This window comes from Myotis brandtii, unplaced genomic scaffold (genome assembly GCF_000412655.1).
Source record: "Myotis brandtii unplaced genomic scaffold, ASM41265v1 scaffold326, whole genome shotgun sequence".
Lineage (NCBI taxonomy): Eukaryota > Metazoa > Chordata > Mammalia > Chiroptera > Vespertilionidae > Myotis > Myotis brandtii.
In genome coordinates, this window is record NW_005362534.1 from 99,944 (window position 1) to 110,925 (window position 10,982).

Here is a 10,982-nt window from a genome sequence, read left to right on the forward strand (position 1 = left end):
ACCGGGTGGAGGGGAGCTATGGGGGGGGGGGGGAAACAACTGTAATAATCTGAACAATAAAGATTTATTTTAAAAAAAGAAAATAAAAATGTTCTTTATATATATATGTCAAGGTTCACTGAAGAAAATTTAAAAATCAATGCTTTCCTTAGTATAATAAAAACATATGATTTAGAAGCAAATCATCTACAATTACCAAATGTCAATTTTTCTTCACTGAGAATAAACAAATCAACAATATAACAATATGATGGTACATTACCAAACATAAATTCAAGCACATTATTTTTATTCGTTACCCATTACTTAATTTAAATTGTAAAATTTTCATATATACATAGTCTAATAAAAACTCATTAATATCACCTTCGCTATGTTGAACTTTATCATAATTCAACTTTTTGGCAATAGTCAGAAAAGATGGACTCTCTCACAGAAATGAAACAGCTATAAAAAACTTAACCTCCTTTACATTATACTCATTTTGCTAGTCTCTCCTAAAAATCAGAAGTAATAAACTGATAAAATGAGGTATGTTACAATAATCAATTTTAAAAGTGATTTTCATTTCAAAAACTTAAAATTTAATTTATCTTTAGTCAGGAAAGAAAAATTGTGATACAAAGTCCAGGGAACAGAAGTGTATAGGGGAGTCATTAAGGATCTAGGAGAGGAAGCAGTAGAACATGCTTTAAAAAATAGAAAAGGAATAAGAAAATGTGTAGGAGATGACAAATAAAAGGAATTTATTAGTCTGGGTCTGGTCATTTCATACTCTTCACAAAGCAGAGAACAATTTAAAGTCATCATGCCCCTTAACAGGCAATGATCTGTCAAGATTTTAAAAGGCACTAAAAAAAGGCTTGATGTAGCTTTTAAAAATACATATAGGCAGTAGTACAAATTGTGAAATGAGATAAAGGAAAAATAAATTTGGCAATGTAAATTTTATAAATCTTACTAAGATGGATAAAAACTTTTAAGAGTACTGAATGACTCATGTATTTAAACAGACTCTTTCCTTAACATCAAAATGAACAATCAGAATTTCAAAAAACATGAAAAATGCTTAAAGAAATGTTTATTATTATCTTTTCTCCTATTGTTTTAATTACAGGACTTCAAAGATACTGAAAATAATACATAATAAAAGATTAGTAATTTTATAGTCTTTTAGAATACTAATTTACCTGTAGACATCACTATTTTACATGACCCAGGACTGGGTTCCTTATATTCAACACCTCTGCCTCTGGTCAGCATCTTTATAGAAGTTGTAGATGTGGAACACATAACAGGAATAGATTTTTCCTGTTAAAAAATCAACAACAAAAAACACAAGTATGCATTATTCTTTAAAAAACATTCCAAGCCAAGGAGGTCAGAAAAGCATTGACATAACTGGTCAACAAATGATCAGTTGCCAGAAGTCCTCAGGGTTGGAAACCCTTGTGTGTGTGTGTGTGTGTGTGTAACTGCAGTACTTTCACACTATGCTCTTCAGAGGGGCCCATGATCTGGTCAAGTGGGAGAAAAAGAGACCAGGAAGCTGAGATTCCCAGTGCTACCCCTGCTCCAACTGGTCACACCTTAGCCAAATAGTTCACTGTAAAACAGTGATTCCCAAAGTGGGCGCTACCGCCCCCCGGTGGGCGCTGCAGCAATCCAGGGGGGCGGTGATGGCCACAGGTGCATTTGGGGGCGATGAGTAACTGCTATTAAAATTTAAAAAAAAATAATTTCCAGGGGCTGAGTAATATTTTTTCTGGAAAGGGGGCGGTAGGCCAAATATGTTTGGGAACCACTGCTGTAAAACTTGTTTTATTTTTTGAGGTTCTCTATAAGACAAGTTTTCTCACACTGCTAAAAAAAACTCTGTAAATATAATCCAATAATAATACATTCAATGGAGGTGACAAGACAGACGACAGAGTTGTCTTTAGAAAGCAGTCACTCATCTGGTTTTTACTGTATCTAGTCTGCATTTCTCCATATTATATAAGACTAGAGGCCCAGTGTACAAGACCCCTCGGGTTTCGGCCTGATCCCCACAGGCCAGGCCAAGGGACCCACTCTGGTGCATGAATCTGTGCACCGGGCCTCTAGTATGCATGTAACTTCTTTGGTTAATCTCTTCCCACCCTTCCTCCTCTCCCCTTAGATTCACCAGTCTGTTCCATGTTTCCATGCCTGTGCATTGAGCATCTTCCCCCTGGTGGTCAGTGTGCATCATAGTTACCGGTTGTTTAGGATAGATGGATGGATGGATAGATAGATAATTCTGACAACATTACAAGCGGCTTGTATGTAAAATTATGCCTATCTATACTAATAAAAGGGTAATATGCTAATTAGACCAGACATCTTCTGGACATCCTTCTGGACATCCTTCCAGACAAAGCCACAGTGGCGGGGGCTGAGGCAGAGGCGGTTAGGGGCGATCAGTCTGGCAGGGGAGAGCAGTTAGGGGTGATCAGTCTGGCAGGGGAGAGCAGTTAGGGGTGATCAGGCCAGCAGGAGAAAGCGGTTAGGGGCAAGTAGGCAGACAGGCAGGTGAGCAGTTAGGAGCCAGTAGTCCCGGATTGCGAAAGGGATGTCTGACAGCTGGTTTAGGCCTGATCCCTCAAGGGGTCTCAGACTGGAGAAGGTACATGCTGGGCTGAGGGACTGACCCCCCTTGCACGAATTTCATGCACCAGGCCTCTAGTTGTATATAAGAACCAAATGTACTCTGGGCATTATTAAACATCACTAATACTTTATTTTATATCAACTTTTGGGGTTTCCTAGGAGCTATTTCATTGTGTCTATGTGATAATATTGTTATGCTTAATCCCTTCACCTTCTTAAGCTCTGTCTTTAAATTAGAGAGTTTAGTCCACTAATTTTAAAAATAATTTTTAATGTGTTTATGTCTGGATCTACCATTTTCTGTTTGTCTACTCTGTGTTTTGCTCCTCCATTCCTCCTTATCTTTTTTTAATTACTTAAGTGGCTTTTTAGCTATGCTTCTTTGCATTTGTATTTTTACACTATACCCTGGTGATTACAATGTCCAATCCATAAAGTTAATACTGTACTACTTAACATAAAATGTTGAAGCCTTACATTGACACAAATCCATTCCCCCAACCCAAGACTTTATACTATAATTGTTTTATGCATTTTATCTATGTATGTTATAAACCCCACAAGATTATAATTGTTTTAAACAGTTACATTATTTTAAAGATACTAAGAAGAAAAATGTCCAAAAGTAAGTCATTTGTTTATTTACCCAGAGATAAGCTTTCTTCAGCATTTCTTATAGTGCTTGACTGCCAGTGATGAATTCTCTATGCATGCTTTATCTAAAAATGTAATCTTTTAGTTCCCCTTCAATCTTGAAGGGTATTTTTGCCAGATACAAAATTTTGTATAACACCCCTCCTACTGTGTGTACTCCAACCCCCCGCCCCAGAGTCTGTCAGTTTCCATTCATTCTCCAGTGTCTTCAGGTAGCTGCTTTTTCTATTATTTCCAGGTTTTAGAGTTGCTTTCTTTGAGGAAGTCAGTTGAATAGAATATAGATCTAGCATCATTAAATTGACCACATTGATTTCCCCAATCCCCACCGTTTGAAGTATAATTTATGTACAGTAAAATTCACCTCAGACTTATTTGTAAAATATACTGAGTTTTAAATAAACTGTCTGAACATAAACATGCTCATGCAGTACTTTCAAAGTGGTTTTGGAGGTTCTCTCCCACAGTTTAATTGCTCTATACATTTATTAGCAAATATGAATGCAGCACAGTGGGGACAAAAGCTCACAAACACTCCACACAGTTTTACAAGACACACTGCAGGAAAAAAAGTAACTAAGGATCAATAGTACCCTAGGGTCTTGGTGGACTCATTCCTGAGGGCGATGGACCTCTTCATTCCTGGAGGGGGCATGCCTATTGGCATCCCTCAAGCAGGGAGAAGCCCAACTGGTTATCCCATGGGTGGCCTCATACCAGGTGGAGAAGTAATAATGTATAGAGGTGGGGTTACTTGGCTCATTGATGTGGGGGGAGTCCCCTGACTGATGGGTACTGAGTTGGGGCTCCAGCAATGCTGCAAGTGGCTGCAACTGCAGCAGCTGCTACAGTGTCTCTTCCATGTGGAGTCATTACCTGTTGGGATTGTCTACCAACCCCTTAGACAGAGTCTGGTAATCCAACAAGAGCCTGAGGAATTGGAACACCAGCTGGTACTCCTCTGCCAGTGGCCCTGCCAACTCCAGCACCTCCTGCAGCTCCAACAGGGGCACTCAAACAATGCCAGTATCTTTGGAGGGACGTACCTCCACACTCATGGAAACCAAGTTCTCCCCATGCAGCACCAGACCCCAAACCTGCTTTTCTTCACATTCTGGCTACTTCACGTTCTTTGGCTTGATATTCCTGAATTCATCACAATCACAGAGGATCAAGTCCATATGTTTTTGTCTAAAGCCTTGAAGGTGCCAATGAAGATTTGGCCATCTTGAAGGATACAATTCATTCTATATGTTCTGCAGCATTTTGCTGCTCTTTCCCACAGTCATGATTGCTGTTCCACCAAATCAAATATCTACAGTAAAGTTTCAGGATCCTTAAGACCAAAGGGTAGGCTACAGACAAAGAGGTATGATGCAGATTCTGCTACAAACAATGCAGGCTGGGGCAGAAGCTTCCAACAGTAGGTGGAGCCTGGTTTTTTGCTTGGAATCAGCTACCTGGGATGTTTCAAGACTGCTTTAACCATCTCCTGGTGTGTCAGCTAAGAATGCCTGCCTCAGTTATGCCTCAAAGTCCACCACTGGCATTTGCTGCTGCTGAGATGGCACACTCTGTTGCTCAATAGAGGACAGCCTCTACGTTTGTCCTCTTGCGTTTGAACTGGACTTCCACCTCTGGTACATGCTGATCCGTAGTCCTTCTCAGTGTAAACGGGCCCTGTCCCATTCCATCCCACCACTGGCCACTCCTCAGAACACAATATCAGGTATCTGCAGTGGCTACACCATTCTGCGCTGGACTCACAGCTGCAGTGCCAGCTAATCTCAATATGGTTTTTAAGAGGTCAAACACTATTCAAAGTTTTACTTTTACCCAAGAAAAGAAATATCAATCTCAATGGCTATGTAGGCCGTAAACAGCCATGTGTGTGTGTGTGTGTGTGTGTGTGTGTGTGTGTGTGTGTGTGTGTGTGTATTCTTAGTAAACTCCTAAAGGGCTTCATCATACTCTTAGTAAATCTTAACTATATGTTATAAATAATAAGGCACTACAGAGTCCTATAATACAAATTAGTAGAAGACACAACTAACCTTTTTTGGGACTTTTTTCTTTGGTGTGACATTTTTAGCAGAACTTTCTTTCTTGGGGGCTGGAGTACGTACAGGTGGTTTAGCCCGTCCTGACTTCCTGGTCTGTTGTGTTGGGAGTGCTACAGCAGTTTTCTTTGCAGACTGCATTGACTGCTGGGTTGCTTTGGAAAGGGAAGACTGTCTTTTAGCTGTATTCTTTGTAATAACTGAATGGGGAAAAAACACAACACAAAAATAAAATTAAAGTAAATGACATAATTAAGGTATTGTCTTTTTACTACTCAAAATAAATATAAATTAATCTTTAACAACATTCCAAAAGTTAATCATTGAAAACCACTTAAAATAAAGGAATGATTTAAAATGAAGTTTTAGGTATTTCAGATTTCTTATTATCAGGAAATAATTTAATTCTCCAGAAAAAGTAAAGAGGCTTTTATAAGAGCAGCCAATAACTTTAAATTTAGTGCACTAAAAATTTCTATTTACCTTTTGTCTGCTTCTCATATTTTTAGCCCTTTGCATAGAGAAGAGTTCCTCCTTCATTACCATGCAATTATGCTAATAATTATGCTATATGCAGGAATCACTTTGTCCATCAATGCAGAAAAACATAAAGCAGCTACCAATAGCTCCTGCTTTATCTTTCAGAGGCCAGGGGAGTCCCCTGCACTTGATTTTTAACGGCTAAGGCACATTATCTTCTTATATGTATGTCTAATAACAAAGCTTCATATACTACAATATAGATGCCACATTAACATTGTCATAGAAGGACCACTATCAAGCCCAAGTAATTTATATCTACTAGCCCAACCCAAACTGTTTTAATATTTCAAAGAGCCATTACCTGCCATGTTATTTTAGTCTATGTTCACAATTAAATAAATATTTTTAGTATTATACCCTAATAACTTCATTACAAAAAATGAATTTTACACACAATAAGAAGTACTAATGTCAAACAAAAATTTTTCACAGGATGAGTTATATAAATAAAACATTTATACATCTATGCAATAATCAACTACTTTTATTTTGAGAGCTTCATTTTACAACTTGAAACAAATCTACTACTTTGCTCCTCCCATATTCAAGGCCTAAGTATAGATCTGACTGACCTTCAATGAAGAATACATCTTCCCTGCAGCCTTTTTATCTACCTTCTATCACCTACCATGTCAAAGAGATGGAAAATTCTTCTCTCAGGGGCCAGAGCAAATGGAGAACCACTTAATTGTCACCATCATTCCCCCCTATCCCCATTTAGAGTAATCCATCTACTTACAACATTCTCTTCTTCCTTCCTTACCAACATATACCTCATGCTCCACTCTCACTTCCACTTTCTTTAATAATTGCAGTAATCAAATTCACATTATTTCCTCGTACACAGTCTCCCTGTCATCATCTTCAGGAATCTAGCCATCATATTTCTCACACTTCATCATCCTGACCTCATCATTGGATATTTCATCTCCTCCCTAAAATGTTTATACTTAGTAATTTCTGGAACTCTTCTATCTCCAAGATAACCAACTGTGCCCAATTTCTATATCCTTACTTATCATCTTTGCTTCATACCAACTGACCATGCTTTTATCTTTTATTCCTTTTTTATCCTCATTGGAGGATATGTTTGTTTATTTTAGACAGAGAGGAATGGGGGGGGGGAGAGAGAGAGAGAGAAACATCTATTGGTTGCCTCTTATATACACCCCGAGACTGGAGACTGAACCTGCAGCCTTTTGGCATTCAGGACAATGCTCCAACCAACTGAACCACCCAGCCAGGGACTAACCATGATTTTCATTCTCTTTGAGATATAGCCACAAGTCCTGTCAATTTCAGCCCTATCTATTAGCTTTCTTCTGGCTTTACTTTACTCCCTATCAACCTGCACCCAACTATCCACATCCACCAACACCCTCTAATTAGTATCATTTACTTTATTACCCCTTAATCTCTGACCACATCCAGCATGTCAGCTCCAACCTCTAATCACACTACCATTTGTTTTCTGTAGGCCTGAGCTATACAAGGGTCAGCAATCTTCTTCTGTAAAGGGCCAGATAGTAAATATTTTAGGCTATAAAGGCCATATACAGTCTCTGTTACATATTCTTTTTCATTTCTTTATTCGTTTGCTTGTCTTTTTAAACCCTTAATGAATATAAAAACCATTCTTAGCTCACAGGCTACATGGGCTGGAAGTGGCCCTTGGGTTGTAATTTGCCAACTCCTGCTTTAGGACATTAGAATATCACTGATGGCTATAAAATTCACACTACTGGGGATCAAGCCTGCAACCCAGGCATGTGCCCTCACTGGGAATCGAATGGTGACCTCATGGTTCATAGGTCAATGCTCAACCATTGAGCCACACCCACTGGGCTAAATCTTTACTTCTTGACAACCTATTCATCCCCACAGTTCTGGTCCAAGTTGACTGAGCAGAACATAATCACAAAAGCATCTCTGCTGCGTAAGCAGCTGACTATCAGAGACATGTACATAGTATTCCATTCATAGTAGCCGGGGCATTCTCTGTCCTGGTCAGACACTGCCCACACCTCAATCTTGCCTTGCACAGGTCTCTGCCTATCACTTTTCCTTTTATCATCACATACTCTACAATACTGCTTTTTCACCTTCTCACTTTCCTACTATGCCCAAAACAAGCATTAAAGTCCTTTTTAAGCCCCCCTTCATTTAAAAAAGATTTGTTTTTCAAATAATCACTATAAGGGAAAGGATGGAAAACACTAGAAAAGTTACAAAGAAAAACAAGGTCTCTAATTTTTAGTAGTAGCTGTACCAGTTTTTACGGAAATGAGACTTGCCTTTTCATCTTTTAATCCTCTGGGACCTTGCACCAAGTTATCTATTCTAACCTGCACAGTTCCCTGCTCATTTACTAAGCAGAGATGGTTTGGTCAATATGGTCAGAGTCCAATAGTATGAATAAGTCCAGCTTGTTACTACCTAAGCTCCTCCATCGTCCTTTCTGAGTCTCCATGATGACCTATGTAGGTTTCCCTCTCAATACCAAGAACCACAGTTTTACAGAATTAAAAATACCTCAAGCAGATAATAAAAGGTAACTCCCACACAGAAATAAATAACTCATTCACTTGAAAAAGTAAAGATCTGCTTTTGGGGTCTCATAGAACATCCCAATTTGGGAAGTGGTGCATGTCTTTTCCAGCAGCTTTAAAAAGATGGTATCTGGACAACTAAACCAAAATCAAATATACTGAAAGGATCTGAAGCTTCAATGCACTCCCCTCTCCCCCTTTTCAAAACAGGGCATGGTGACCTAAAATAAACAGATTTTTAAAAAGAGAGAGAAAAACTCTTCATACACCTTATAACACATACCTTAATTTGAATAGAATAGTCTATCTTAAGGTTATTGAAAAGTTGTAAAAATGTTACAGGAAAGAAATTCCCAAACACAATTAAAAGGTTAAAGGATAACTATCTAACTTAAAATACAAAAGTCCAGCTAAGCTGTTTATCTCCATACCTAAATGTGCCTCTTGGCATACATGCTAAATTAAAATAAGAAAATCGAATTTAGTGGAAGTTACATGGTTTTCTTATCCTGTTATATAATTATATCTCATAAGTATTCAACCTAGAAAGGAAATCATAAAAATGCAGAAACAAGCTAGAAATCACAGTTAGAATTTAGAAGGGCTTTAATTTAAGAGTGTTTTTAAAATATACTTGTTTTCTACTTGCCAATCATAGATGCTTTGTACACTACTCCCTTCAGCTTCATGAGTATGCTTCCCATGAAGACCTTTTTTTTTTTTTTTTACAATTCCTCCTCATAACTGCTCACTTCAAAAGAACCAAGATTTTGGTCACAATAATATTATTAAAGAAGATGACCATTTCTAAAACCTTTAATATTTTAAGAAAAAATGTTCACATGAAAAGAAGCAACTTCAGTTGTTTCAGGTCAATTTCTATCACCTAAGCCTTTAAAATCCATTCAATTTTTAAACCACAACATTTTTTCTTATTGAATGACTTCTATAGAGTGATTTCCATAATACTATTAAAAACAATCACAGCAATCACTGCTATACTTTCCACAAAACACATTAAATGTATTGACACAATATTTACTTGGTAAAATATGGTATCCACATTACTGTATCATAAACATACTTTTACTAAGTCTCATGTATTATCAGTGAAAATTATGTTATACTACTCAAAGCTACAGAAAAAAATTGCCAACACTTTTCATTACAAACTGTAGATTTAAATGATCAAATCTAACTTACAATCGGGTTGTTCCTTTTTTATTTAAACAATTTTTATGGTTGAAATAATCAAACTGACTTTTCCCTTGTATCATAAAACAATTTTTTAAAAGTGACTAATCAAATAATAGTGCTAAAACTTAATAAGTGATATTTAGAATAAAACAGGGTCTTTGAGATCACAGAAATAACTGGGATGTTTAATACACAAAAGCTAACAATGCAGACAATGAATTTCTTTAACCACACTTCAACTACAATATAAGGAAACTTTGAGGGTAATCCCACCTTTGGAAATAATCCAGAGAAACAAATTGTTGCTGCACTTACCATAAAGGTGATTTAAGTTCTACTCATGGGTCTCCTCCTTTATCAGGAATAAAACTGCATTTCTGAAGAAAGCAAGTCAACAACAAAGCCCATGTTGCCTGAGCAAGCCTGAATTTCTAGCAAATGGGGATGAAGCTATTTGCATTTGTTGGTTTAAGGGGGTGGGAGTGGGAGGAGGGGACTAAGAGGACTGCTAAAGTAATTCACATATTGTCTGTGGACCCTATAGGCAGTGATCATCAGTCACCTGTTCAAACTTCCTTCACTACTGCCTTCACAGAGGAACCAAAGGTGACCCTGGGTCAGAGAATTTGGAAAGAAATGAGAAGACATGCAAAATCTAACTGCAAACCCATTGCCTCTGTAGACAAAGTTATCCCCACTGGACCACATGTCCTAAAAACCAGGACATTTTAATAGTCTCAAGAGAACTTGTTAGAATATATCATAGAATAGAAACAAGAAAGAAGCTCCGTGTTCTGCTTGCAATTATTGAAATATTTAGCTGAAACACTTAAAACAGAAAAAGGGCATTTGTTTTCTTAAGATACTTGTTTGCATCATATCTGTCTCATTAGCACAAGCAAAACATTTATTGCAAGCTGTACCTATAAAAAAGAAAAGAAAATATCAGCTGTTTTAAATTTCATGGTCCTTGAGTGAATAATTTGGGTTGACAGCATTTTGAACTATTTCATGTATACCAAACAAGAAGATTACTAAATAAGCTAAGTATATTAGTCTATATTTTAAACTACATTGACAGCAAAAATTTAAACAAATATTTTAGTGTTTACTGAGAAGCTTTCTGGTGGGACTGGCACACCTTGAACTTTTTACAACCTTACTTATGAGTACTTCTGTTACTTTTATCCCACTATAACAGAGAAAGGGAAAGTGCTGCTTTATGTGTTTTTTACTGAACATACACCAATCATATTTTTAAAAAAGGGGGGGAAAGTTAGTAAATATATGTACTAAAAACTGTAAGATCATCATTTAAAATTTAGAGAAGTACAAGATTTTAGAGCCC

The 10,982-nt window shown here is 37.3% G+C and overlaps 1 protein-coding gene and 2 pseudogenes across 6 annotated transcripts in view; all 3 read right to left on the reverse strand.

Annotated features, from left to right (window-relative positions):
• SCML2 (sex comb on midleg-like 2 (Drosophila)) overlaps window positions 1–10,982 on the reverse strand; it is an 83,039-nt gene that overhangs the window by 44,606 nt on the left and 27,451 nt on the right. For 5 of the 6 annotated variants that reach the window (XM_014543441.1, XM_005870933.2, XM_014543440.1 and 2 more), the window contains 2 exons: window positions 5,340–5,545; window positions 1,191–1,311 (listed from right to left, as the gene is read on the reverse strand). In XM_014543441.1, coding sequence (XP_014398927.1) covers window positions 1,191–1,311; window positions 5,340–5,545 — 327 coding nt within the window. The remainder of the gene's footprint in view (window positions 1–1,190; window positions 1,312–5,339; window positions 5,546–10,982) is intronic. The other variant, XM_014543442.1, reaches the window with a different exon arrangement.
• Window positions 3,869–4,574, reverse strand: LOC102251919 (annotated as a pseudogene).
• On the reverse strand, window positions 4,767–4,979 carry LOC102252208 (annotated as a pseudogene).